The following is a 27490-nucleotide window of genomic DNA, read 5'->3' as shown; positions in this document are numbered from 1 at the left end:
AATCCAAAACACCTTGATGCGGAGGGACATATTTTGATGAACTGATGAGATTGTAGGTACGAGACGTTAATTTTGAAAATTGCTTTCCATTTGTTGTTTCATTATCTTAACAGATCAAACAGGAAGGTACTTAGGCGGGCGCTCTTCTTGCTCTTACTTGGCCCATTGATACTCCATAGTCCCACTGAAATCGAATCGGGGTTCAATAGGTAGATATGCCTCCCCTTGGCCTCGGTAGTCCGGTGGTCAGGTCCGGGGGTCTCTATGCCACCAAGACCAAATCTCCGAGATTGCGAGACCTAAAGCCAGCTCAGAGCTTCTCGGTATTCCTGTCCGAAGTGGTTCTGTGAAATTATTAGATTAACTCTAGTTGCTTTCATTTGAACTATCTTTTTAAATTTTCACACTCAAGATCTTTCATCGAAACTCGTCCCATTGACTATACGAGAATCAAAGTTTTCCCTCCCAACATTATGTATCCGACGGCTGTGACGACAAGAGTTGAGAATCCGCGATTGCGACTTCTTAACATGCTTCGTGAAGGATCGAAGCCTATAATGACTTTCATGGGGCTGCCGTCGTTTCGCACTGCCCAAGTTGTTGCACTGAGTGGGGTGGATGTAAGTATGAAATATACGTCAATGAAATGAGACTAATAGCCATACAGGCCATTATTATTGACTGCGAGCATGGCCATATTAACGACGATTCAATGCATACAGCGACTGCTGCGATCGCAGCTCAGGGTGTGTCACCGATTATTCGTATACGGATGACGCATCCAGACTTGATCAAGAGAGCTCTAGATGCAGGTGCACAGTAAGTGAGCCAAAATTCATGGGCGGTGTCCAGGAGCTAAAAGTGTTGTTAGTGGAATTGTTGTCCCACAAATTAACACGGCAGAAGAAGCGCAATCTGTAGTCTCTTATGCAAAGTTCCCTCCGCAAGGACTTCGAGGACAGGGCTCACCCTTTCCGGGGATCGCTCATGATACTAGTATCCCAACATACATGAAGACAGCAAATGAAACTATAATCACCTGTCTACAGATTGAGACCAAGGAAGGTCTTGCAAACGTTGATTCTATCTGCGCCGTCCCTGGAGTCGGTAAGGCTATGAGCAAACGGGTTAAGAAGAAGACGCTAACATCTTCATAGATATGATATTCATAGGGCCAAATGATCTTGCTCTTTCACTTCTCGGGTACGTCCCGGCAAAGGGTGATGAGCCTGAGTTTGTTCAAGCAATAGATAAAATCGTGGAAGCAGCCAGAAGTCACGGAAAATGGGTCAGTCGACTATCAAATGATGGGAACGCAGGCAAAAATCACCTGGAAGTCTTTGATACTGTTGCATTGAGTTATGATGTTCGAGCCATTCAAAACTGGTACAAAGCCGAGTTGAAGACTGCTCGCTCGTGATGCTTGGAAGACTCTGCTCCGGGGGATTCTTCCAGTAGCTTGATGGGGTGTTGAACCTAGCATCGTTGAGAAACGCAGACAATTTCGCTGTTTTGACTGTCTATGTGGATATAGCTAACTAACGATTATCATACACTTTTATGTAGAGCACACGCTATCATAGCGATCTATAGATTTTTTTGGCTAAAACCCCTATAGTTCTACTATGTCCTTAACTAGGCAAATAATACTTCTTCTAGGTGGTATAAATTCTTATAATATATCGATCTTTCTTAGTCCCTGCTTAAAAACCTTTCCTATAATAAATTCTATTAAATTCTATTAACTCAATAATATTCTAAAGTTAGTACTCTAAGTTTATATTATGATAAAAAGACTTTTATAAAGACTTTTGAAAACGACCAGGGAAAAAAAAAAAACGACCAAAGCCGCATATGCGACAATTCTGGTACTATATATCCTTTAAAATAGTACCTAGTTATGTTGTATAGTTATACCCTTCACCTGGACATGTCGATCTAATCTCTCTTCCTCGGGGGCGGGTATCCGGCAGACTCGGGGTGGCAAAAGCGGAATGTGAAAGGCTTAGTCAACCAATTAGAGTGGCTGATATTCACCTTATTCACCTTATCCTCGGCCTCTCCCAATTCCCTTAAATTCCACCTTTGGATCTTCGAAGGTTGTTCCTTGTACTTCTCTCCATCTCTCCTTCTCCCTTTCGCTACCTCAAACATGTCTTTTTCAAATTTGGTCTCCGACATTGCATATCGCGATGCTCGTGTGGATGATGGCAGCTCGCAAATCTCTCACGCCCGATCTCACCGGTCTCACGCGACCGCTCGGTCATATACCAGCACCGCAGCCACAAGTGTCAGCATTGCTGGCGAAGTTTCCAGCCAGTTACATTCTGGATACAGCCATCCCCTAACTAGAGCATGGCAGGCCGACAGGCAATTGACAAAGGTTCGCCCTGACTATTACGAGACACATAATGGCACTGGCAACTCAATCGCTAATACACGGTGTCTATAGGATATGCTCATCTATCCGTTGTTCATCACAGACAATCCTGACGAGGAGACATTAATTCCTTCTTTGCCCAATCAATACCGCCGTGGAATCAATCGCCTGGTTCCCTTCCTCGCCCCCCTTGTTCGGAAGGGGCTACGCTCGGTAATGCTATTCGGTGTTCCGCTTCAGCCATCCGCCAAAGATGCATTGGGAACTGCCGCAGACGACCCCGATGGACCTGTGATTCAAGCTATCCGTCTTCTTCGATCTCGTTTCCCTCAACTTTATATCACAACCGATGTATGCCTCTGCGAGTATACGTCGCACGGTCACTGTGGTATCTTACGAGAGGATGGAAGCCTCGACAATGCGCAATCCGTTGATCGCATCTCCGATGTAGCTATTGCCTACGCGGCAGCTGGGGCTCACTGCGTGGCCCCATCTGACATGAACGATGGGAGAATCCGGGCTATCAAGCTCAAGTTGATCGAAGCTGGTGTGGCACACCGTGTACTTTTAATGTCTTACAGCGCTAAATTCAGCGGCTGCTTATATGGACCATTCCGTGATGCGGCTGGCTCCTGTCCCTCATTCGGGGATCGTCGGTGCTACCAACTTCCCCCAGGTGGCCGCGGTCTTGCCCGACGTGCGATACAGAGAGACATGGCCGAAGGTGCAGATATTATCATGGTGAAGCCTGCCAGCAGCTACCTTGACATCATTCGGGATGCCAAAGATTTGGCACCAGATCTTCCAGTCGCCGCCTACCAGGTCAGCGGTGAATTTGCAATGATTCACGCCGCTGCCAAGGCCGGTGTCTTCAATCTCAAGGATATGGCCTTCGAAAGCACCGAAGGCATATTGAGAGCAGGCGCTGGGATTGTGATCAGCTATTTCGTCCCTGAATTCCTCGATTGGCTTTAGTCATTCACTAAGCTCGCCATTTTTCTCCGCTGCTTACACTTTCTCCACTCCAAAAGTGCGATTTTCGGGCCTCTTATTTTCCGTGTGATTACCATGACTGCATTCCCACATCTGACTTCTATCATGGGTCTGATGTATTGAACATAAAATCCTACTCGAAACTGGATAGATTCCCCCTTTGATGTGACATGATGTTTCCATTTTCTCGGTTGTTAACGATTACCCCTTATTACAATGCTATTAATTTCTTGTTTGCCTTTTTCCTCTCCCTAACCGATAGTGTATCAGACTTTTGCTTTCTACAATTAACAGGTATAAAAATCTGTAGCAGAATCGAATTTGAATTGAGGTAAATGATGTAGAGGCATTGTGTATATATGTACCAAACTAACATCCGGTTCGCCGCATAAAACGCTAATAACATACAAATGTAAAGAAAAACGATTCGTCGGCGACAGTGGATATCAAAATCGAAAGCAAAACGTTTTAAAAAAAAAAAAAAAACAAGCCCAAATGAAACGGAAGATCATAATTTTGCTCCCCCAATCTATAGGCGGCGCGATAGAACGAACCAACACCGCAGCAGAAGGTCATTCGGCATTTCCACGTACAAAACTTAGTACACATCATTTCGTTCACAGAAAGCTAGGTTTTGACCCCTGGAACATGTAACCTGCAATGTTCGAGTTGACAATCTCTCCTGGGGCCACATAAACGCCTCGGGCAAGACGAACCCCTGGGTAGATGATGCACCCGGCGCCCACGTAACAATCTTCTTCAATGATGACTTGTCGACCTTGATACCGACTTTGCGAGCCTTTGCGCTCTTGCATGTTGGGATGAGCAGTTGAACTAATTATTTTGACGTTGGGGCCTATCCAGGTATGGGCACCGATGCGGATGACACAGTCATCCACGAACAGGCAGTTCTCCGAGATCATGACATCTTCCCCGAGGTGAATATTATAACCGTAATGGCAACTAAAAGGAGCCTCGACGACCGCGCCTTGACCGATGGATCCGGCAGAGCGAGCCACGCCAGTTCCAGCTGGTGAGTTGACAATGGAAGATGCCGGGGGCACGATGATCTCCTTCAGGAGGCGGTTTTGCTCTTTCGAACTGATGCCATTGAGCGGATTGCAGGCGTTGTTAAATTTCCATAGTGCGCCTCGGCAGCGATCTCTTTCTTCCACGAGATGGACGTCAAATGGTCGGTAGAGTTGGCCTCTAAGCATTTTTTCCTTCTCGGTCTCGTCACTTGATACGGTACGGCCAGAGAGCTGATGCTCGATACTAAGTGCCATCCGAGCTTGCGCCTGAGGACTATGAGTATCCGCAGCCGCTGCGGGCAATGTTCGTTGCTCCGGCCCATTTTGGAACAAGGGCATGTTAGATTTAGGATGAGATGGATGACTGAGGTCTCGAAGTGAAGAGATGACCGGATAGTCAGGTTTGGGACGTCCTTCCCGCGACAGTTCATGGATGGGTGGAACTTCCCGATAATCGACGACTTTCGCCATAGTTTCAGACGGATAAGGGGGATGGCTGGTATTGGTCCCGGGTCCAGGGCCGGCACCTGGCCAAGCTTGTTTTGACCACGCATGGTTGGATGGTGTAACTGTAGGGCTGGTGTTATATTGTTGCACGGGTCGGTCATTCTCCTCCACCACCAGGGGCCTGATTTTTGTCGCGTCGACATGCTCCGCCAGGTTAGGCCGATCTTGATGTCGAGGTGTTTCTTGCATATACGAGCCATTGATGTCTGAATAGCCTTCTTTGGATTGCAAAGGGATCGGGGCTTTTGTACTAGATGGCTTTTGCCAGGTGCTTCGGGATGAATACCCTTCACATAGGAAGCCCCCACGAAGACAGTTGTTGCCTACAATGCCTCATTAATGTCGCTCCTTCGGTTGAATTTGGACAGGGAATAGTTTATAAAGGAAGGAGCTAGGGCGATCAGGAGTGGACTTACACGCCGGATGTTGCTCGTCACATTTCTTTTTTTCTGCGGCGACAGGTCATACAGCCTGTCTTCGTTCGGTTACTAAATACCCGCTTTCTCTTTGGAGCTACCTGCACTGCTCCATGTCGATCTGGCGCATAACTAGGAGAGGACGGTTGTTGAGCACCGGGGGTCGAGCGATTTGTCGTGGACCTTTCTTGGCCTGTCTCGCGTTGAAGAGCGTCCGCTAGGTGGGCATCCGATGCGTCAATTTGCTGGGCCCGCTGTGCCTGGGTGATCAGCTGAGAATCATATTCTGACCAAGGACTATTGGCGGAAGTTTGGCCCGGATCATTGCCCTCGGACCGATGAGACGGGGTTGCAGAATGATTGCCACGATCTACTTCCGAGACCGATCCTGGCATGCTGGCATTCGGATTGGGCGGGTTACTCTCGGCAGGTCGGTTTGCCGGGCTCCTGGAGGCGTTCGCGGAATCTCGTTCTCGGGACTCCGATCTCTTTCTCTTGTTCTTGTTGTGAGAGCTGGGCGAGGATCTTTGCGACCACTTCTCTTGATCATTGGCAGGCTCATCCCGATCATCCCGATGACCGGAATCTAGATTGGTCTTTTCCTGGGCCGGTGCACGTTCTCCATTAGGGATGGAACTAGGCGTTGGCCCATGGCTAGTCCCATTCCCACTCCCATTCCCATTCCCATTCCCATTCCCAGTCCCAGTCCCAGTCCCAGTCCCGGGGATCACGGATTCCCTGCCATTGACTGCAGTGAATCGGGATGGGCTGTGCTCCGTCGCCGTTTCGGCCCCAGATTCATGACTACCATTCATCACCGTTGCAGCAGCAATAGCCGTCATGATAGGAAGCCAAGCAACAAGTAAAAGGAACCAGAGAACACGAAGAATAGGGCTGGGATTACACCGAGAGGTGCAAGAGGTTATTCAAGTATATGGGTCTAGGCAAGAAGTTGCGACTCAATTGCCCAGAAATAGCCCCCAAATATGAATTTCAAAGAGAAAAAAAAAAGAGAAGCTTTTTCAAAGTCCCGGAAATACCAAAGTACTTCCAATATCTTAGTCAACCCTTTGTTGGGGGGATGTTTGCGTGGAATTGCAAGTTAAGTCAGGTGGGGCGAGAAGATCGGGAGATTATCAGATAGTATACAAAGATGCGTTGAAAAAGACAATCAACGAGGTGGCGTGTTTTTTTTTAATAGAAAAAAAGGATTAAAAAAAAAAAAGAGAATATAGATGAAAAAGAAATAGTAAAAGGCTCAAATATAAAGAAGAGAGGGAGAGAGAGAGAGGAAAGCCAAAGGAGAAGGGAAGAGACGGAAAATGGGGGAGAAGAGGGAGGGGGGGGAACAGAGACTAATAAAAGAGAAGGAAAACACCGAGCTAGGACCCTCTCTCTCCCTCTCTGTGTCTCTCACTCTTTTTATGAAAAGTACAAAATAATAAATAATAATAATAAAAAAACAGAGTTGTAATCTCCTAAAGAAAGAAAAAATGAAAAAAGAGGGAAAGGGGAAGTTGACGCGCGATCGGCAATGACGGCGTCACAGGCAGCGTCCAATCGGAGAAGCGATCAGCCGTGTTCTAGTGAGGCGCGGGTCTGAGACATGGCCCATCCGCTTTGGACTTGTCTGCGCGCGTTCCCTTCCTGTTTTTCCCCCTCTCCAATTTCCTTTTTGCCCACATTCGCCATTGGCGCCCGTGTACGCGGTGTTCCCGCGCATAGGGGCGGTTATGCGCTTAAAGAGTATTTCAACTTTTATTATTATTCTTGAAGTACATTTTATAATATATTTCTATTTAAACTCTCCACTTCAATATTAATTTGGATCCTCTTTATCCTAAATTCTTCTCAAGCCTGAAGTTTTTCATGGATCTGGCGCCCATCTCGGGAATTATTTGATGACTGCAGCGTGCCGCGGCGCTAGGACCAAGGAACTAAAATCACTAGAGGTGTCGGCTGAGCACGGATGCCCTCATGGGCGCTTTGAGTGAGTTTAGACGACTTTTTCTTTGTTTTAATCTACTACATATCACTCTAGAGTACACGGATGTACAAAGTACTTAATCCGTAGATTATATCTATCATCTATCTTCTTATACATATCTAGATGAAAATATTATATTATTATATTGTATATAAACTATGAGCACCTGATTCAGCCCAACTCTCAGAATTCCATCACTATCACTATCACTCCTCAATAATAGGAGCGCCTATCATAAATAACGTATAATGTATAATGTATAATAATAATATCCAATGGGATATAAATGCAGCGGACCTAGGTACATATGTAATACAGCCCAGCCCAGGTGAGAGCTTGTGCTGACTAAGACCTCGACGAGACCCCAAGAGATCCAAGTTCAAACAATCCAACGCGCTCTCACCGCCAGAGTCTGCGATAGCTTCCTTTTTTGACCCCCAATCTCGTGCTATTTTTTTTACTGCCTTCAGAGTCTGGTAAGCCTTGACCTGGACTCACCTCCTCCTGATTCCCCCGCCCAATCATTTCTCGTCCTGACATCGTGCTGACCCCCCAACCCCTCTAAAGGATCTCTACCCCACCGATCACACTTGCTTCCTATTCCCCCTCTATTATTTGATACTGCCCTGCAGCCGCCCTGGCAACCCCATATCATACCAAGGCGGTTCCCATCAACCTTCGCTCTTGATTCTCGTGTCTCAAACCCTATTCCGTCATCAGAGGCGACATCGCCAGCCTGCGCCGGGATGTCGATTTCGGTACAAGAGCTGGACAACACGGTCCGAGCTTTGTTTGAGGGCAAAGGTGCCGTGGTAAGTTTGAAACCATCTACTCTACCCTCGGATTGCAGAATTCATGGATTCTCTCCATCTCCTCTCCATGAAGCTCGGGGAACAATAACACTGACATTCATAACCGCGTCTAGCAAAACCAAGCACAGCAGACTTTGACCGAAGTAAGCGCGCAGTCCCTCTTTGCAACCTCTATGAATTGATAGCTAACCACCCATGTGCTCTTCAGTTCAAGCAAAATCCCGATGCCTGGGTCACCGTGGGCAATATCCTCCAAGAGGCCTCATACCTTCAAACCAAATGTGTGTTTTGAGTCTTTAATATCCCCCCCAATGCCTTCAAATGCCTAGGTAAAAAAAAAAAAAAAAAAGACTTGCTGACCTTAATAGACATTGCTCTCCAAGTTTTGGACAATGTGATTATGACACGGTGGAAGGTTCTACCAAGAGACCAATGCCAGGGTAAGAACTACAATAACCTCGTGGTTTTGTCTCCCGCCCTGTACTAAGATTATTCTTCATAGGTATCCGCAATTTTATTGTCAGATTTATTCTCGAGAATTCCGAATCCGAAGAGAAGATCCAAGCGGAGCGCCCTCTATTGAACAAGCTCAATCTCGTTCTCGTCTCCATTCTCAAGCAAGAATGGCCGCACAACTGGCCCACCTTCATCAACGAGATCATTTCTTCTTGCCATGCCAGCCTTTCGATCTGTGAAAATAACATGACCATTCTCCGTCTATTGTCGGAGGAAGTCTTCGATTTTTCGCAAGATCAAATGACCTCGGCCAAAGCACGGAACTTGAAGACCTCCATGACCTCGGAATTTGCGTCGATCTTCCAACTGTGCTCCGAGGTTCTCAACACTGCAAACCAGCCCAGTTTGGTGAAAGCAACCCTTGAAACTCTCCTTCGATTTTTGAACTGGATCCCGTTGGGCTACATCTTCGAAACCCCGATTATCAACACTCTCCTCACCCGATTCCTTGGAGAGCCCGAGTTCCGAAATGTGACTTTGAAGTGTCTGACTGAGATTGGTGGCTTGCAAATTGGCACTCCCTACAACTATGACGAGCGATTGGTGCACATGTTCACCGAGACCCTTACCACCGTTTCCAATGTCATTCCTTTGTCCCTGGACCTGAAGCAGACATATGCCATGAGTAATGGAAGAGACCAAGAGTTTGTATCAAACTTGGCCTTGTTCCTCTCAAGCTTTTTCAGCGCTCACCTGGATGTATGCTCCTCCTTTTCTCCAACCCTTGTTTTGTTTTGTTCTGCTTTTTATTGACTCTCTACTTTCTTCTCTAGCTCATCGAAAAGTTGCCTAACCAAGATTACCTCACACACGCACATTTCTATCTGATTCGGATCAGTCAGATCGATGATCGGGAGGTGTTTAAGATTTGCTTGGACTACTGGACAAGGCTCGTGCAGGAACTTTACGAAGAGATGCAGCAGCTCCCAATTACCGACATCAACCCGCTGGTATCCATGGGCGTTAGCGGATTGGCGAACGGTGGCGCGCCCAATCCCACTACCCTAGCAAACTACCCCTTGCGCAAGCACAAGTACGAGACTGTGTTGACAAACCTTCGCACCGTCATGATTGAGAAGATGGTCCGCCCAGAAGAGGTCTTGGTTGTTGAAAACGATGAGGGTGAAATTGTGCGCGAGTTCGTCAAGGAAAGCGATACTATCCAACTTTACAAGACGATACGCGAGTGCTTGGTCTACCTGACCCATCTGGATGTGGTCGATACGGAGACCATCATGATTGATAAACTGGCTAAGCAGGTTGATGGAACAGAATGGTCGTGGGTGAACTGCAACACGCTGTGCTGGGCTATCGGTTCCATTTCTGGAGCCATGAACGAGGAAACCGAGAAGCGCTTCCTGGTAACCGTAATCAAGGATCTTCTTGGCCTCACAGAGCAGAAGCGTGGAAAGGACAACAAAGCCGTGGTGGCGAGTAACATCATGTACATCGTGGGACAGTATCCCCGGTTCTTGAAGGCTCACTGGAAGTTCCTGAAGACAGTCGTCAACAAGCTTTTCGAGTTTATGCACGAAACACACGAGGGTGTCCAAGACATGGCTTGCGATACCTTCATCAAGATCGCCAACAAGTGTAGACGGCACTTCGTGGCACTCCAACCTGGTGAAAGCGAACCTTTTATTGAAGAAATTGTTCGAAACATGAGGAAGATTACCATGGACCTTTCCCCGCAACAGATCCATACTTTCTACGAAGCCTGTGGTTACATGATCTCTGCTCAAGGCCAAAAGGGTCTCCAAGACCGCTTGACCGAGAACCTGATGGCGCTCCCCAACACTGCCTGGGATCAGATTATCGCCGAGGCAAACCAAAACCCGGCCATTCTCCAAGATGCTAACACCATCAAGATTGTCGGAAACATCATGAAGACTAATGTTGCAGCTTGCTCCTCGATTGGTACCTACTTTTATTCTCAGATTGGCCGGATCTACCACGACATGTTGAATATGTACCGTGCTGCCAGTCAGCTGATTAATGATGCTGTTGCAAGTGATGGTACGTAATCCGATTCACCGTCGATGAACGTCCCAATTTAAAAAGAAGTTTGTTCTTTTTGACTGACACCCAAACAGGAGCCATCGCTCCGAAAACCCCCAAGGTCCGGGGACTTCGAACGATCAAGAAAGAAATCTTGAAGCTCATCGACACCTACGTGGACAAGTCAGATGACCTTGAGATGGTCAATGCCAGCATGGTACCGCCGCTCATGGAGGCCGTGCTGATTGACTATGCCCGGAACGTCCCCGATGCACGTGAGGCTGAGGTCTTGAACGCCATGACTACGATCATCCACAAGCTTCACGTATGTTCCTTCTCCCTAATTGCCTGGCTTGATGACTGGGGATTACCTTTATTTGATGGCCCGGCACATCGCATACTTGTACCTTGCTAACGAGTTAATTAGAATCTGATGGAGGATAAGATCCCTGCCATTATGGACAGTGTTTTCAACTGCACTCTTGAGATGATCAACAAGGACTTCCATGAATACCCTGAGCACCGTGTCGAGTTCTTCAAACTGCTTCAAGCTGTCAACCTGTACTGTTTCCAAGCACTTCTGAAGCTCGATGCTGCGCAGTTCAAGTTTGTTATCGATTCATGCATGTGGGCATCGAAGCATGACAACCGCGAGGTGGAGAACACTGGTCTTACAATGTGCCTGGAGCTGATGAACAACATGGCCGAAACTGACCAGCAAACCTCGAGTATTTTCTTCCGCGAGTTCTACATTCCAATTCTTCAGGACGTCTTCTTTGTCCTCACGGATAGTGACCATAAGGCTGGTAAGTAATGTCCTTTGTCCTAGTTACGAAGCAGGAAATTTACTTACGTGATCTTTTAGGATTCAAATCCCAAGCCATGCTTTTGTCGCGTATGTTTTACTTTGTGGAATCTGGCAAAATCCAGGAGCCCATCTATTCCCCCGATCAAGCCCCGCCTGGAACTTCAAACAAGGAATTCTTGCAGGAGCACATCGCAAATCTGCTCAAGAATGCATTCAGTAATCTTCAAGAGTAAGTTCCCTCGGTGTCGATTTGAACCCATGCAAGACCGTCCTAACTTTTCCCACCAGAGCACAAATCAAGCAGTTTGTTCTTGGATTGTTTGCATACACAGATGATCTAAACAAATTCAAGACTCACCTTCGTGATTTCTTGATTTCCCTGAAAGAGTTCTCCGATGATAATGCGGAGCTGTATGCGGAAGAGCGGGAACAAGCGGTGCGCGATGCCCAGGTCGCCGAGCGCGACCGAGCCATGAAGGTCGGAGGCCTGTTGAAGCCATCGGAGATGGATCAGGAGGATGAGCTATGACTGGACCAAGAACTACGCACCGAGTTTGTTGCTGTCTCTACTGGTTCCCCTGGACATGAGCCAGAATCAAGGTTGACCTCCCAGAATGACAGCCTTGATGGCTGGTCCTTCTACGAGCTCTAGATCATGGGAAGTCATGTGTCGCTGCAACATAGGAGGCTTTGCTCTGGAAAGATGTGTGTGAATTTATCCTTTTATCTTTTCTTTTTTTTATCCACTCCCCCTCCTCTTGGTTGGGCATGCGAGATAAGCCCATTCCCTGGCGCGGGTTCGAGGTTGGTGCATCAGGGCTCTCTACATCGAACGGATTTACCAAGTTTATCCTATGTGTAATTTGCCTATTTAAGGCACGAGCTTGTTTGATAGCTTTTAACGTCAAAATGATCAAAAAATATCTCCAATTCAAAGATGTGAAGTGGACAATTCGTAAGTTTAGAGTAGACCATAAAGACATGTAAAGACATCTAAATAGACCAAGAAAGATATAGACTGCATACGCCGACTACAAATCGGAAGGCGGTGAATCCTTATCAGTTGCATCATCAGAAAAAAAGTACTTTGGAGTCAGTCACCTTCAGACTGATCTTCTGATTCTTTCTTTGATTCTCGAATTCACCTCACTCTATCCCCCATCATGTCTCGAACACGCCAGCCAATGGGCTCAACCTCATTCCAAACCACCACAGAGTCCTCCCAAGACTCAACAGCCCACCTTCCAACCCTCAGATTACGTGCAGAGGCAACACCAACAGAAACAGACACCAGCGAAGCAACATCGTCTTCTCGGCGAATCAGATGGAGTGAAGATGTTGTAGATAACGAGGGCATGGGCAAAAAGAGCTCAAAAGGTATGGAACAATTTTATTTATTTCATCTATTTTATCTATTCGATTTTAACCCCCCCAATTCCTTCCCCCGCAACCAACAACAATCTAACCGTCACCAGTATGCTGCATCTACCACAAAGCCCGACCAGTGGGAGAAAGTAGCTCAGAAGAATCGTCATCCAGCTCATCCGAGAGCGACAGCGAGAGCGAAGACGACCGTCGCACAGCCCGAGTCAACCGGGCTCGCCACACACACTCACACAACGGAAGGCGGGATCCCCACAGCGAGCACGAGCATGCATCAGGGTGTTGTCCCGAAGATCGCAAATCTAAACCGAAACGCACGCGCCGGAAGCCGAGTCCGAATGCATATGAGAAGATGCCCAAGTCATCGAGGAATCAAAATCAAAATCAACATCATGCGCGGGGTACTTGATCTCGCTTTTGAGGGGGTTTTTCTAAGTGGCAAGGACATGAGAGGGAAGGTGGAATTGAGCAAATCTTGGGTTTAGGGCCCGATGCACGGCAATACGAGTCATCCCGTCGCAGGTCGGATCTATGTCTATGCGCGGTGTGTATGACATTTGCACGACGCTGGGATAGATTCCATTCGGTGGGTGGCGTGTAGGAAATTTTTCCAATGATATGATCAAGATTTTAGGGGGGAAGCACATCAGACCCTTGTTATGGCGCGCTAGATGCGATGTGACGATTAAATGGTCATTAAGAACTACATGGCTACTTGGCCTACTCGAAACATGTAGATGGACAAGATAATGAAATTTGGATTGAAAAGATCGGAATCGCAGTGAGGGGGTATCTGAAACATAACTGCAGCCTGGTCTATAATGATTGTACATAGGTGAAGCAAAAGCGGGCTTCATACCATCATGCTTTTTCTCCTTGCGGCAACGCGCTGGCCACGTCTGACATCACTGGTGTCCATTGTAGAACCGTTTGGTCCCGGTCCAAATGAATCTTCATCTTCCGGAGAGCCGATTGGGGATTGAGCTTCAATCTGATCGATGTCGTATTGTGCCATGTTTGCAGCCGTACTGTGGGGGTTTGACGAATGACGTCGCGTCTGACGCTTCGAATTCGATGGTTTTTGTGATACCTGGGCTGAGATATCTGCGAGACTATCCTCAATCTCTTTCTTGAGGCCGGAGCTTGAGTTTCCCGCATTACTGTCGTCCTTCGGGGCCGACGAAACCTTGCGTTTCCTCCGGGAGACCATTGCTAGCAGCTGTTCTGAGCTATCCACCGATGGCAGATCTGAACTCTGCGCCGCAAGAGTGAAATCAGCAGGAAGACGATGATTGGTGCCATGGGGTTGCGTGCCCTCTCCTGTGCCGTCCAAACTGTCCCGGCCTGCCTGGAAACTGGAAGATCTTCGCGATCCAAGTGCAACGGCGTCGATCATTTCCTTGGTAGGGCGGCGCATCTTGTCCCGTAGGTTAGGCTCTGCATAGCTAACCACAGTACCACGACGTCGGGAAGGCCGAATTGAAGACTCTTCCGTGTTCATTGCATTCGGATGCGGTGACAGTGCTGGCTGGTGTGGGGCTGGCTCTTCCAGCTGGGGAGGAGCAGGGCGACTGGCGCGCTTTTCTTTGTTTGCAGGGGCGACTCTGGACACTCGCGGCTTTTGATTGGCAGTCTTGCCACTGAGTTTCTCGACATCCTTGACTTTCTGTGGTGAGTTGTCATTCTCGTCACCCTTAGTGGACCTCTGCATAAGCTTAGAGTCCTGGTACGAAGACATGCGGGCCTTCTTGGGAGAGCCTAGATTGGAGTTTGCACTCTCTATTCCAGTTGTTAGCTACACTCATTGTAGGGGGTAGAACTAGAAGGTAGCACCACATACTTGGTTCTAGGACCTTCCGCATTGACAGGACAGGGGTTTTTGATCCTCTTGTCACTTCAACATGACTTTTAGTGGGTGACTGATCTCGCTGTATATCTTCGAATAGGTTCGTTTTCTTTTTGGGGCTATGGCTGGGCCGTGTGAATTGGAATTCATCATCATCGACATTAAGATTGGACATGAATCGGTCATCATCTTCGGGTATGTATTTGCGTTTCGTTGAAACCGAGGTTGTATGCTGTGTTGTATCGACGGGTGGACTTGGTTGCCGATCTGCTGGCGCGGGGCTAATTTCAGGCGCAAGGATCGAACTCGACTTCTTTTTCTTCTTGCGGGTCTCGAGAGTTGGAGGAAGGAATGGCTCGGGTTCTTCGGGTATATCATCGTTTATTTGGCCCCTGAATGTTGATTCTGGCGATGGACTTGAATGCTCAATGGGTGCATCTCCTTCCTCCGGCATAAAGCTGAACTGTGGCGGAGAACCTAGAATGCTGTGGTCGTCGTTGACCAAGCTGTCGAGCTCTTGGGGGCTAAAGAAGATGTCAGCAACTCGAAGTGGCTCAAAACCCTCCAAGATACTTACTCTAAAGTCCGTCGGGGGTAATATTTGTCCTCAATAATGGCAGGAAGCCTTCCATCTTCGCCGTCCATCATGTCTTCTGTCCTAGGTCTCGACTCTGCCGCCTGCTTTGGCCGATCGATCTGTTCGTCGCAAAGTTTGCCCACCTTGCGAGGCAATGAGCCCAAATCTGCCGCCAGATTGCTCAACTCGGCTAGTTTGGCATCTAGCTTGAATTTGATGTCATATATTCCATTGTGCAGCATTTTCCCTGCTTCCAGTCTTTCGGTTTCCTGTGTAAGGTTGATGACCTGCTTTCGAAGCGACACGTTTTCCGAAAGTAGATGTGATACTTCTGACTCTAGGCTGCGAATACGAAGAGATTGCAAGGAATTTACCCTCGCGATCTCACGGTTTTGTCGCACAAATCGTCGCTTCACTAAATATAAACAAAGTGACCCCACGTCAACTACTAGTTCGAATATTTTTAATACTGTAGTAGATTGTGCGAACTTACAGGCATCAATAGACTCGGCAGGGGCCGCATAGTCGTTCAACCGAGCCATGATGTAGGCTGGGAGGGGGCAGCGACCACTGCGTGATCAAATGGATTGAAAAACAATCCTGGTGTGCAGGTGGAATAAACTTGAAGTTGATATCGAGTCGAGTCCACAGATCACACACCAGGAAATGACTAGGTGTGCGTTGGGGAAGGTGTTGTGTCTTGAGTATATGGGGGTACAAAAACAGAGACAAAGGGTAAACAGCGTCAAATGCCAAGCCCTTGTTGATATTTGTCCGCTTTTGGTTTAGCCTACCCAGTGTTGGATGACTCAGCTTCCCTCCCCACCTGCCGGAGCCCACCTGAGTTGTCCAACAGGTACAATCTTGACTTTGAGAGATCGCGTTCTTTGTACCTGCTTCTTCGCTTCGCTACAAATTTCCCATGGCATACTCCTCCCGACCAACATCGATGCTTCCAGGGGCTTCTGGCTCCTCCCTGCGCCAGCCCAGTGGTTCGCAGTCGCAGCAATCTTCGGCGCTGTCGGCCCGCATTGCTGCCAAAAAGGGCGGAGCTAGAGAACCTGCGACAACTACGCGATCTGAGTGGAACATTGGCGATTCAAATGCAAGCTTTGGATAGTAAGATTTCCACGCTGAAAGATGGCACCGAAGGTTTGGCCTCCCCATCCCTTGATTTTGATTCGGCCTCGCCGGTCGCTAACTGTACCCTCTGTTAATTAGCGGTTGCATACGTGCTTTCCAACTGGGATAATGTTATTAGGGCCATCACCCTCGCCTCTAGTAAGCGCTACTTTTTCTACCCTTGGAATTCGATAACTGATCTTTATTCTGTAATAGGCAAGGCAGGCGGACTCGGCGAACCCGAGTCGGATAGTAAGAATGTGGAGAAACCGCGCAACGACCTGCCATCAACGCTGGTTCGCATTCCAGCTGAGCCACGTGATAAGACTGGGGAGTGAATCAGTGACATGTCTCTCCCTTCGACTCCAGCTGAAACACCCTGAATGGTCTCGTCTTTTGCAGCCTGGATCATTGCAATCTTTGTAGGCACCCCATGCATCCCACCCGATATTTCTCTCTGGGTTATCTCGCCCCAGGTGTTTATCGGGCTACCAGAATTGACGCATGCATTTTGACAATGCACTCGGACCTACTTCCAAGGTTGGCTCCAGTATAACCTATGAGTGACCCCCCAGCAGAAAGACCATCAAAAGAAGAGTCGAATTTTTCGAGATCCAATCATGAGACTTCTAGTGATCTTTCGCCAAAAGGGTGCGATTATGAGAATGAACGAAAACCGATTTCTTGCGTGGCCAGCTGATTCCTATGCAGAGTTTGGCGCATGCAATAAAGATGGTTATCTCGAAATGGCCGACAAATCAAAAGACGGGGATTAAGGAGATCATTTCTTTTTTTTTTTTTTTTTTTTTTTTCCCCTCCGTTCTAGTTTCTTTTGAAACTTCTGCACTACTGCAAAGACAATCATTGGTACAGGAATAGCTGCATTGCAAGAATATGACTGGATGTCTGAGTGATGATGTGATTGGCGCATGATAGAGTGTGTAGCTCAGTATGTACACTAGGTACGTTAGGTACGTTAGGTACACTATATATACACTACATTAAATGGGTCATAGTTACAAATTAATAGAAACTAGGTTTATTTTTCAGGCATCATGGGACCAGGGGAAGAGCTGAATGGCGCTATGATGCCCTGAGGAAAACTCTCTTATTACCAGTTCGAGGTTCCTGCAGATAGGGGGGGCGAACAGACTCTTAGGCCTATTTAGGTACAGATGTGTGCCTATATATGTTATTTGGTTAGTAGTTAAGTATATAGTGAGGTATATATATGTACCTGAATACCTAGATTTGAAGTACTATTAGTTGATGTGTATATACAATATATAGCGTGATAACCATTTCGGTACCTATATCACAAGTATCGCAAGTATCTTAATACCTCATTGATACCTCATCAATACCTCGTATATCGCTCATTTCTTTTTTTTAAGCGCCCCAAGCACAACAAAATGCCAACGCCCCCTCTTTTCTTCTTCTACAACGTGGACTTCGATTCGACATGCGCCATATTTCCCCGCAATAGCCGTGGAATTTTGTACCTACATATGAATTTATTCTTTTATTCTTTTTTTTATTTCTTCTATTTCTCTTTTTTTTGGTTTAAGAGAAACGGAGTACCCTGTTGCCCATTCCATTGCGTGGTATGGCATGATCGCTGTGTGACACTTCAACAATGTCAGTATTATGAGGTGATCTTTAGTCTTTACTTTTTACTTAACTTGACTTCACTCCTTGGCTTTTGAGCTTTGATCTTTGATCTTTCTCTTTTCTTCTATAATATCCTTCTATCTCTAAATCTCTCAACCTTACCTTTCGACATCACCTCCCAACCTCAATCTACTACCATTACCATCATTACTATCATTACCCTACCTAAACCCAACACTCCTGCTCTTACATTTACCATGTCGACTGAATGGTCTTTGGACTTCTGCCTGGTCTGTGACCGTCAAACCCAGGGCGCTCCCTACTGCTCCCAAACATGCCGCTTAGCGGAGCTGGATGACATATCGGAAGGAATGTCACGAAGATCGAGTGCATCATCTACACATTGGTCTGAAATCAATCAGGCCCAAGCACAAGCCGAAGCCAATACCCCAGACGCCCATAATCCATCTCGAATCCTATCTGTCTCCTCATCTCAAACCTCCCTCTCTTCGCTGAAGAGCAACGCATCCAATTCCAATGTGGCCGATCGGCTCCAGGATGAATTGCGTGATTATGCGTCTTCTTTCGACCAAGTCCGCGACCTGAAACGGCGCATGACTACCACATAATTTCAATTCGAACTCGAACTCGAACTCAGACTCGAAAACTGGTTCTCGAACCCCATCCCCACATCTGGATGAGGCCGAGGGTACCCAAATGCATGCAGCCCCTCATGCTGTTTTTTGATACTTTTGCATATCCTGGAAATAAGGCGTCATTGTTGGAAAAGATAAACCATTTTCTTTTTTTTTTTTTGTTTTCTTTTTTTTACTGCCTTTCTGTTTTTTCTTGTGGATCAACCCTACCCTACTTGGTCTTTCTCACGAACCTATACCCCCCAACTGTTATGTTTTTATATCATGATCATCGGAGTTGGAATCCAGGCCCAAGTGCCTCATCTAATTATGTATCTAACCAGACTGCCCATAATCAAAATTGGAAATTTGGATGATATATATGTGTATATCATATATATATATATACATATTTTGTTTTTTAAAAAAAGAAATACCTTCATGTTCTGAGTAGAATCACGCCCAAACCTCCATTTGGGTAATGTTAAGTGTTTCATGTCAATTTCCCACGTCAGTCCAAGGTGGGTACCCTGAGGAATGTGTCCGACGTTAACCGTCCAACGGGGAATGCGAGATATATCAACTAGAACACTCGAACCCATCGACAACAAAGCCATATGGAACCAGCAATCGGAGATGCAAGCGCAAGCAGCTCTAGCCCAAATCCACAAGATACCCCTCGAACATCGCTCGACCGGATTTGGCTCGATGCAGAAGCAAGTCCCTTCCCGCCCAACTTGATACCAAAGACCAAATGGATGGCCATTCACTTCGCAAGGACCTTGGACAGAGCCTTTTCATTCTTCGGCACAAATCGGACCTTATATTTTTGAGGAATGGCCACCAAACTGGTTGGATCCGAGTTACCCCGGAGAGGGTGGCAATCTGTCTTGTCATGGGGTTCAAGACGGAAGCTGTTGAGGGTGCGGATGAAGACGAGGTAAAGCTCACGATTGGCTAGCAGTGAGCCGGCGCACATTCGGTAGCCCATACCGTACGTAAAGAGAGGCGCATCAGGCTGCTCGAGCCAGCGCTCGGGGCGGAACTCATCCGGGTCAGTCCACACCTCGGGGTCTATGAAGGGTTAGATGTGTTTATGTTGTATATCAAAAATTTGGATTGACTCACCCATGTTGCATGCCCAGGCATTCAAAAAGAACACTGTACCCTTGGGAATGGTGATTCCCTTATAGGTGATATCCTTGATCGAGGTGCGAGGAAGCGCTAATCGCAGCACAGTGAAGAATCTAGGGTATTGTGGTTAGTTCAAAAAAGTCCTTTCATGGCTCGTTGGCATGAAACCAAAAAACATACCGAAGACATTCTCTGACCAGAGCTGCAATATACGCACACTTCTGATCATCATCGGCGGAGCACATGGGCTCATCCTGGCCATACATTTCCTGGATGGCCTTAGCCGCCCGATTCTGGATATCAGGACGCTGGGCCAGCAAATTGAGACTCCATGCAACCAAAGTGGTGACAGTATCAAGACCACCAGAAAGCATCGTCAGACTAATCGATGTCAACTCCTCCTTATTCAGCTTAGCCTCCTTATCCATGATAACGTTCGCCTGGATACAAGGCTTATGTGTCCCCCTTTGCCATGCGATCATCCAAGTCACTATTAAGCGCACCGAGATACTTATCGCGACGGATTCTCATCTCGGCCGCTTTCTTAGAGTTGGAGCTAAACGGGTTCAACCGCAGAAGAGGAATATAATCCTGCAGATTTCCAGTGGTGCTTCGGAACCGACTGATTTCTTCCTCCACCTCGGTGATCTCATCAAACAAGTCCTCTTCCTGTGAGGCAATACGCACACCCCAGTTCAGAGTCAACGCCAAACTCAAGCTCAGACGTTGGATCATGGGCATGGGGTCGACGGGTGTCTTTCCATGGTTTCCATATCTGTTCAGCTCTTCCACAAAGGCCTTTGACTCGACGTCTAGGTGCGAGACGTACGTATCGACAGAGGGGCGGTTGAGAGCTGAGGCGGCGCCCTTTCTGCGTCTCTTCAAGGAATCACTATAGGGTGAGGTACCGATTGTTGTTCCGGCTGTATTGGAAACAATCTAAGCGAGTTGATCATCAGTTTCGATTTCCCCCAAAAGAAAAAAAAAAAAAAAAAGGCCAAAAGCCAACACATGGCACAACTCCGATGACCAACCTTATGGAAAGTATAAGTCTCAGGCCTTGAGCTCAAGGCTTGCGCATTCTGACTGAAAAGCACTTTTGCGGATGCAGCTGAGTTGACGACGACGACTGGGATGTTCCCCAGCTGGATCTGATAAACGGCGCCATACTGTTTCGACCACAGACGATACTTTTCCGCGGCATCTGTGCGGATCTGCGCAAGGTTTCCAATCAAGGGGAGTCCCCGCGGACCCTTCATACCCTTGACGCGGGCGGCATCACGAATGAACTCATTCAGGATGACATAGAGAATAGGGACGAGGAGGGTTGCGGCGGCTAGCGAGTGGTAGGGATACTCAATCACGCTGCCTTGTAGCGATGCCAGGGCAGCGGCGATAGCCATGGTGTTGGATAGGTATGGGATAGACTGTGTGTCTTGGAAAGAACTATACAAACCTAGTCATGAATATATCATAGAAAAATGTAAACCTATCAGGACTGGGGGATATATAAGTATATTAGGAGTATCACAGCCCTAGGAAAAAGGTATCAGGGCTTCCACTGAATGGAACATTTCCGTGATGTCAAGGTCGTTCAAGCCGCGATCTTCTCCCGGCGTCCTTTTTTTTACCCCACACTACCCCAGGTCTTACCAGGTCTTGTCCAGTTCTCTGCGAATATGCGATGGTGCTCAACCGAGGATGTTCCGCATTGCGGAATTCTTCCGCCTGGCAAGTCCGCAGGGGGTATGCTTTGTAGTTGCATTGGTCTTATACATATAGTTACTCCGTTTATATATATATAACTATATCTATAATAGTTAGTATCAAGCTGTTTTCATGTTGTTGGGATGGATTTGAACATCATTTTTGTGGTTTTATATTGTGTTTTTATCAGAGGTTCACTTTGCCCTTCTGTGATATTTTAGTTTTCGATATATTTTATACATATTTTATATATGTCTTTTTTTTCTTCTCAAATTCATCTGTCACATTAGTGTTCATGGCCTTGAGATTTGGGTTCAACTTGGCGTAAATGTCTTTAGAGATATAAATACGCCTATCCATTGAGTAGGTTTGGGATACTCAAACCAACAACAGGGGGTATTTATGCCAGATTTTTCATTTTTCAAGGGGCACTTCTCTGAAGTATTCACCGGAAGACCTTTAGTTTTTGAATAGTACTTGTATAGTTGTTTTTAGTCTGATATGATTGAGAACGCCTGGGCACCTGGGCACGCTATTGCTGAATAAGGGGCTAGTGAAGATCATATCCACTCGCGCAAGGACTTCTTTTTTTTTAAGACCTTCTAGAAAGAAGAGCCTCATTCGACCAAATTTTCCCGATGTATTTCATCACCGGATGACTTCAGATTTTCAAGGTCTGGTCTAAAACCAGAGATGATGACATTCCTGAGCAAAACCGGAATCCAAAGGGATTGGCATAGTGGGGCCAATGATAAAAGATATCAAGGATAAGGTACGTTGTGCACAGGGGGAGAATTGAACAATTCCAGCAAGTGGAGTAGATCCAAACAAGGTGTTCATAACGGGGGGCCCCTGGGCTCCGTGGGCCGGGACGGGGCGATATGGCAGTCCGTGACTGGTCAATGAACATGGAGCTGGCAGTCAGGTGGCCACGAAGAGATTGATCGAGTCCAGACCCTTTGAGGTAGATCTGCACCGGAGATAAAAAAAAAAGTGCGTCGGGCATGGACTAGTTAAACGGATGCAGAGTCGGCTTCCCGACAATTGTTTATATCTGAATACATTGGTAATCCCTGAATACCCAGTGATATACCTTCCCCCTTGGGGAGCTTGGGAGAGGAAGTTGAGAGTTGGGAAGACCGAGGTCCAGATGGAATTCAAAGGAAATTTTCTTCGCGTCATGTGTCGGAGTAGAGACCCGGACGGAGTTCCCACTATATCGAGCCAATTGTGAGAAATAAGAAAAAACAAGAGGCGCACATTATGGGACATTATGGGACGTAGCCCCATCTCCACTGCCAAGGTTGCTCCAATGGTGAGCTGCCGTGCTCCCATGACGCAGAGCTCTGTCTGTACTCGTGACACCCCTGTATTCATAGTGGAAGGTGTAGCGATCAAGTATCGGATACTGTGTACCTTGTTGTACATTGAAGATTGTCGCAAATCTTGCCTTTCATAGATTTTTGGTGTTATTGCCAAGTTGAAAGGAAAAATAAAAATAAAAGAAAAGGGAAACGGGAAATTCCCCATAGCTAGTGACTTACCTTTTAGGTCTTCCCGCCTCCCTCTCTCTCTCTCGCCTCCAGTATCCTTCTCTTCTCAACTTCTCTCTCCATATCTCCCTCTCTCTTCTTCTTCTTCTCCTCCAATCCTCCAATCCTTATTTCGGGCACATATTCTTATTAAGAATCCCGAATCCCGGCATATTTGAACATTTAAAACACATTACATCACCGTACATTCGGAACACCGCAGATAATGGCCGCTCGGCACTCGCGCAAACTCTTGAGACCTCTCCTTTACACATCCGCGGCCGCCGCCGCAGGAGCAGGTGTTCTCTACATTTCTTACCGTCCGCGAAATATTCCGGGCCTCGAAGCCCCCGCCGTTCCCCCGCCAGGTTACCGTGAAGGCAAATTGGTCCCACCCAGTTTCCCCTCAATCAAGTCTCGCCTCGAGCAGATTGAGGACCTTAAGCGCAGTAACGACGAGGAGGAATATGATCTGCTTATCATTGGTGGTGGAGCTACTGGAGCCGGTATCGCACTAGATGCCGCCACCCGAGGCCTGAAGGTCGCGGTGGTGGAGAGAGATGATTTCAGTTCCGGAACCAGTAGTAAGAGTACCAAGCTGGTACACGGTGGTGTCCGTTACCTGGAAAAGGCTGTTTGGGAGTTGGATTACAACCAGTGAGTTTTTCCGGGAACCCGTTTCCTTGTTGGAGGTCAAAATGACCGCATACCAGCGCATCCTTGCTAACAATCGCATCGCAGGTATGCGCTAGTTAAGGAGGCTCTCAGAGAGCGCAAGTACTTCCTGAACACAGCTCCCCATCTGTCATCATGGCTGCCAATTATGGTGCCTGTTCAGAAATGGTGGCAGGCTCCCTATTTCTGGGCTGGTACCAAGGCCTATGACTTCTTGGCTGGTTCCGAGGGCATTGAGACCTCGTACTTCCTGACCAAGAGTAAGGCCATTGACGCATTCCCCATGTTGAAGCGTGACAACATCATTGGAGCAATGGTGTACTATGGTAAGTTACGGATCCGCATTCCGCAAAGAAATTATTTGGGCTAATTCCAGACAAGATGGTGCACACAACGACTCCCGCATGAACGTCTCCCTCGCCATGACCGCTGCGCTCTACGGTACCACCGTGGTGAACCACTTGGAGGTCACCGGACTGAACAAGGATGCCAACGGCAAGCTGTGCGGTGCGCGCGCCAAGGACATCGTCACAGAGAAGGATGGCCAGGTCGCCAAGGAGTTCAACATTCGCGCCAAGGGTATCATCAACGCCACTGGTCCCTTCTCGGATTCTATCCGCAAGATGGATGAGCCTAATGTCAAGGAGATTGTGGCCCCTAGTGCTGGTGTTCACATCATCCTGCCTGGTTACTTCAGTCCCTCAAACATGGGTCTCATTGACCCTTCCACATCGGATGGACGTGTGATCTTCTTCCTGCCATGGCAGGGTAACACCATCGCTGGTACCACCGACCAGCCCTGTGAGATTGAGGCCCAGCCTCAGCCCACTGAGAAGGACATCAACTGGATCCTTTCGGAGATTCGTGGCTACATCGCCCCCGATATCACCGTGGACCGAAGCGATGTTCTTGCTGCCTGGTCTGGTATCCGTCCCTTGGTGCGCGATCCCAAGGTGAAGAACTCGGAGGCTCTCGTCCGCAACCACTTGGTGACTGTCTCTCAGTCTGGACTGTTGACTTGCGCCGGTGGTAAGTGGACTACTTACCGCCAGATGGCCGAGGAGGCCGTGGATGAGGCGGTCAAAGTGTTCAAGCTCAAGCCCCGCCAGCTCACCAGTCTTCCTGACATCAGTGGTGTCGGCGGCAGTGGTTTGGTTGCTGACGGTGCCGTTCTCGACGGTAGCTGCCAGACCCACCAGGTGCGCCTGATCGGTGCCCACGGTTTCTCCAAGACTCTCTTCATCAACCTTATCCAGCACTTCGGTCTCGAGACCGACGTGGCCAAGCACCTCACTGAGTCGTACGGTGACCGCGCATGGCAGGTCGCTGCTTTGTCTTCCCCTACTAGCGAACGTTTCCCCGTGCGCGGCTGCCGCATCTCCCCCATGTACCCCTTCATCGATGGTGAGGTCCGCTACGCCGTCCGTCACGAGTATGCCCAGACTGCTGTCGATGTGATTGCCCGTCGCACCCGTCTTGCTTTCCTGAACGCCGAGGCCGCTCTCGAGGCCCTCCCCACCGTGATTGACATGATGGGTGAGGAGTTGAAGTGGACCACTGCCCGCAAGGACCTCGAGTGGAAGGATTCCTTGACTTACCTTTCGTCCATGGGTCTGCCTAAGAGCTTCATGGGCCTTTCCCGTCATGAGGTCCAGAACGGCCGTGTTAAGCAAGTCGATGATGCCGAGCGTGCGACTTTCTCTCGTAATGGTATGTTTTTGAAACCTCCCAACAACCCAATGAACCACAGTGCTGACCATCCTAGAACCTCCTGCGGACATGATTGAGAGCGACGTGCGTGCTACTACTGCAGCTCCTGCAGCAACAACACCCTCGCTCAACTAGATGACGTGTGGTATATATAGATCGGGCTTGTATAAATAGAAGCGTTCCTTTTTTTATTTCCTTTTTTGTTCCAATATTGATTTCCTGTCATTAACACTTAAAACAGGGACTGGGGGAAAACAAAAAGACCCCCAAAACCCTCTAAAATGACACTTTCCAAAAATGACACCCATTCACATTCGGAAGGTGCCATCCCCGAACTTACTAGTAGTCCTCAATCCCTTCAATCTCTCTTCGATCCCTTTAATCCCGTCATTTCAATTCCTTTGCATTTTGTCAACCATCACACATAATGATGCCCAATCAGTCTGATGTTGATATTCAATCGCTGAGTTTTGTGAAGCACAAGTTGGATTCGGATAAAGAGTCCGCCTCACCAAAGCCAGAGTTGGAGGAACAGGATCCCTTTGGAGATGAAAGCCAAGTTGGCGTCAAGTACAAGACCATGGCGTGGTGGTGAGTGTCTCTTTCTTCCCACGGCTAGGGCAAAGCTGATCCTTTTAACAGGCAAGCCGGCATGAGTAAGTCTATGTCTTGCATATTCCTCAACTTTCTCTAACAGATCCGGTCAGTCATGATCGCAGAAACCATCTCACTTGGTATTCTCGCGCTGCCCAAAGCGCTTGCGGTACTAGGTCTTATTCCGTACAATCTCCTCCCCGTTGACTGCAAAGGCCGAGCTAACCTACTTATCCAGCGGCATCCTAACCATCTTTGTGGTTGGGACAATCTCGACGTATACTGCATATACCATTGGGCAATTCAAATGCCGCCATGTCCAGGTACACAGCATGGCTGATGCTGGTGATCTTCTGATGGGAAGGATCGGACGGAGTACACTGGACGTGGCCCAGCTCATATTTTTTGTGTTGGTGATGGGGAGCCATATCCTCACTTTTTCGATTATGATGAACGTCCTTACTGAACATTCCTCTTGCACCATCATCTTTTCAGTTGTAGGTTTACTTGCCTCGTTCATATTGACTCTCCCACGGCGACTGGAGAGACTTTCTCACCTCTCCTCCGTCAGTTTTGTGAGTATTGTCGGAGCGGTTCTCACTGGTATGATTGGGGTCACCCTTGTCAAACAAGGACCAGTGCATGTCCCGGCCTTTTCTCCTCCGCCCAAAGTGCATGATGCGTGTCTTGCTATTGCAAATATCATCTTTGCGTACGCAGGACATGTTGCGTTCTTTACCCTTTTCTCTGAGCTCAAGGAGCTCCAGGATTTCCCCAAGGCTCTGGCGCTTTTGCAGATGAGTGAAATGGTCTTGTATACCGTGGCCGCTATTGTGATATACGCCTATATTGGACCGACTGTCAACTCACCTGCTCTCAATTCTGCGGGGCAGTTATTTCGCAAGATTGCCTATGCAATCGCAATACCCACGGTACGTACCTGCTCCCCCCGTGGACTTCTTCGGATATGAGCTGACCACTGGGTAGATTGTGATCGGGGGTGTGGTGAATGCCCATGTTGCCGTCAAGTTCATTTACGTCCGTGTCTTCCGGGGAACCAATTCGATGCATAGCCAGTCACTTATGGCGCGGTTGGTGTGGGCTGCGATATGTGCGGTGCTTTGGATCTTGTCGTGGATCATCGCCGAGGGGATACCGGTTTTCAACGATGTACTAGGGCTTGCGGTGTGTACTACCTATCCCGACCCTGATCCCAACCTGAAACGAGCACTAATCATTCATATTAGAGCTCGTTATTTGCTAGTTGGTTTTCATTTGGTCTACCTGGGCTATTTTGGCTCTATTTGAACCGGAGTTGTTGGTTCCTAACCAGGCGACAGAGGGTGTTGTTTTGTTTCAATATCTTCCTAGTGTTTCTTGGATTTCTCATTGTAAGTTACGTTCCACTGTGATTCGCCGGTGCAGATTAACTTACACCACCAGTGCATTGTCGGACTATATTCGTCCATTCGGTCGATCTTTCACAACCTTCGCGAGAGTGTTGGGGGAGGCAGCT

At 47.8% G+C, this 27490-nt stretch overlaps 11 protein-coding genes across 11 annotated transcripts; 8 read left to right on the top strand and 3 right to left on the bottom strand.

Moving 5' to 3' along the window:
- Window positions 1-473: 473 nt before the first annotated feature.
- Window positions 474-1420, top strand: N7487_003401 (HpcH/HpaI aldolase family protein; the record flags this gene model as incomplete). The annotated part of the gene is made up of 4 exons (XM_056871148.1): window positions 474-620; window positions 668-819; window positions 872-1107; window positions 1158-1420. The coding sequence occupies 4 exons, from the start codon at window positions 474-476 to the stop codon at window positions 1418-1420; spliced, it is 798 nt and encodes a 265-aa protein (XP_056735932.1).
- Window positions 1421-2096: 676 nt separating this feature from the next.
- On the top strand, window positions 2097-3355 carry N7487_003400 (porphobilinogen synthase HEM2; the record flags this gene model as incomplete). The annotated part of the gene is made up of 2 exons (XM_056871147.1): window positions 2097-2383; window positions 2453-3355. Exons 1-2 carry the CDS (start codon window positions 2153-2155, stop codon window positions 3353-3355), a joined length of 1134 nt encoding a protein of 377 aa, XP_056735931.1. The 5' UTR covers window positions 2097-2152.
- Window positions 3356-3990: 635 nt separating this feature from the next.
- On the bottom strand, window positions 3991-6169 carry N7487_003399 (uncharacterized protein; the record flags this gene model as incomplete). The annotated part of the gene is made up of 3 exons (XM_056871146.1): window positions 3991-5234; window positions 5328-5352; window positions 5408-6169. 3 exons carry the CDS (start codon window positions 6167-6169, stop codon window positions 3991-3993), a joined length of 2031 nt encoding a protein of 676 aa, XP_056735930.1.
- A 1777-nt stretch (window positions 6170-7946) lies between these two features.
- On the top strand, window positions 7947-12195 carry N7487_003398 (exportin CRM1; the record flags this gene model as incomplete). Its single annotated transcript, XM_056871145.1, has 10 exons — window positions 7947-8126; window positions 8240-8269; window positions 8335-8407; window positions 8495-8566; window positions 8629-9341; window positions 9416-10658; window positions 10736-10965; window positions 11068-11446; window positions 11506-11677; window positions 11737-12195. Coding segments are annotated over 10 exons (3333 nt in total), but the record flags the coding sequence as incomplete, so codon positions are not given.
- Window positions 12196-12611: 416 nt separating this feature from the next.
- On the top strand, window positions 12612-13240 carry N7487_003397 (PPP1R11/YPI1 family protein; the record flags this gene model as incomplete). Its single annotated transcript, XM_056871144.1, has 2 exons — window positions 12612-12825; window positions 12924-13240. The coding sequence occupies 2 exons, from the start codon at window positions 12612-12614 to the stop codon at window positions 13238-13240; spliced, it is 531 nt and encodes a 176-aa protein (XP_056735928.1).
- Window positions 13241-13684: 444 nt separating this feature from the next.
- On the bottom strand, window positions 13685-15899 carry N7487_003396 (shugoshin family protein; the record flags this gene model as incomplete). The annotated part of the gene is made up of 4 exons (XM_056871143.1): window positions 15748-15899; window positions 15255-15669; window positions 14672-15201; window positions 13685-14610 (listed from the first exon to the last, which is right to left on the bottom strand). The coding sequence occupies exons 1-4, from the start codon at window positions 15794-15796 to the stop codon at window positions 13685-13687; spliced, it is 1920 nt and encodes a 639-aa protein (XP_056735927.1). The 5' UTR covers window positions 15797-15899.
- Window positions 15900-16111: 212 nt separating this feature from the next.
- N7487_003395 (DASH complex subunit DAD2) lies at window positions 16112-16789 on the top strand (the record flags this gene model as incomplete). Its single annotated transcript, XM_056871142.1, has 3 exons — window positions 16112-16406; window positions 16476-16535; window positions 16593-16789. Coding segments are annotated over 3 exons (477 nt in total), but the record flags the coding sequence as incomplete, so codon positions are not given.
- Window positions 16790-18244: 1455 nt separating this feature from the next.
- N7487_003394 (uncharacterized protein) lies at window positions 18245-18616 on the top strand (the record flags this gene model as incomplete). The annotated part of the gene is made up of 1 exon (XM_056871141.1): window positions 18245-18616. One exon carries the CDS (start codon window positions 18245-18247, stop codon window positions 18614-18616), a length of 372 nt encoding a protein of 123 aa, XP_056735925.1.
- A 772-nt stretch (window positions 18617-19388) lies between these two features.
- On the bottom strand, window positions 19389-21159 carry N7487_003393 (uncharacterized protein; the record flags this gene model as incomplete). Its single annotated transcript, XM_056871140.1, has 5 exons — window positions 19389-19696; window positions 19751-19869; window positions 19937-20221; window positions 20268-20695; window positions 20791-21159. The coding sequence occupies 5 exons, from the start codon at window positions 21157-21159 to the stop codon at window positions 19389-19391; spliced, it is 1509 nt and encodes a 502-aa protein (XP_056735924.1).
- A 2062-nt stretch (window positions 21160-23221) lies between these two features.
- N7487_003392 (glycerol-3-phosphate dehydrogenase GUT2) lies at window positions 23222-25515 on the top strand (the record flags this gene model as incomplete). The annotated part of the gene is made up of 4 exons (XM_056871139.1): window positions 23222-23652; window positions 23737-23996; window positions 24052-25380; window positions 25436-25515. 4 exons carry the CDS (start codon window positions 23222-23224, stop codon window positions 25513-25515), a joined length of 2100 nt encoding a protein of 699 aa, XP_056735923.1.
- Window positions 25516-25807: 292 nt separating this feature from the next.
- On the top strand, window positions 25808-27282 carry N7487_003391 (uncharacterized protein; the record flags this gene model as incomplete). Its single annotated transcript, XM_056871138.1, has 5 exons — window positions 25808-25971; window positions 26023-26036; window positions 26088-26160; window positions 26213-26906; window positions 26962-27282. 5 exons carry the CDS (start codon window positions 25808-25810, stop codon window positions 27280-27282), a joined length of 1266 nt encoding a protein of 421 aa, XP_056735922.1.
- Between the last annotated feature and the right edge of the window lie 208 nt (window positions 27283-27490).

The sequence above is a fragment of the Penicillium crustosum genome (assembly GCF_028827405.1).
Source record: "Penicillium crustosum strain IBT 35664 chromosome Unknown utg000001l_segment0_segment0, whole genome shotgun sequence".
In the NCBI taxonomy this organism is placed as follows: domain Eukaryota; kingdom Fungi; phylum Ascomycota; class Eurotiomycetes; order Eurotiales; family Aspergillaceae; genus Penicillium; species Penicillium crustosum.
The sequence above is the reverse complement of the archived record's forward strand: the minus strand, read 5'-3'. Positions and strand labels throughout refer to the sequence as shown.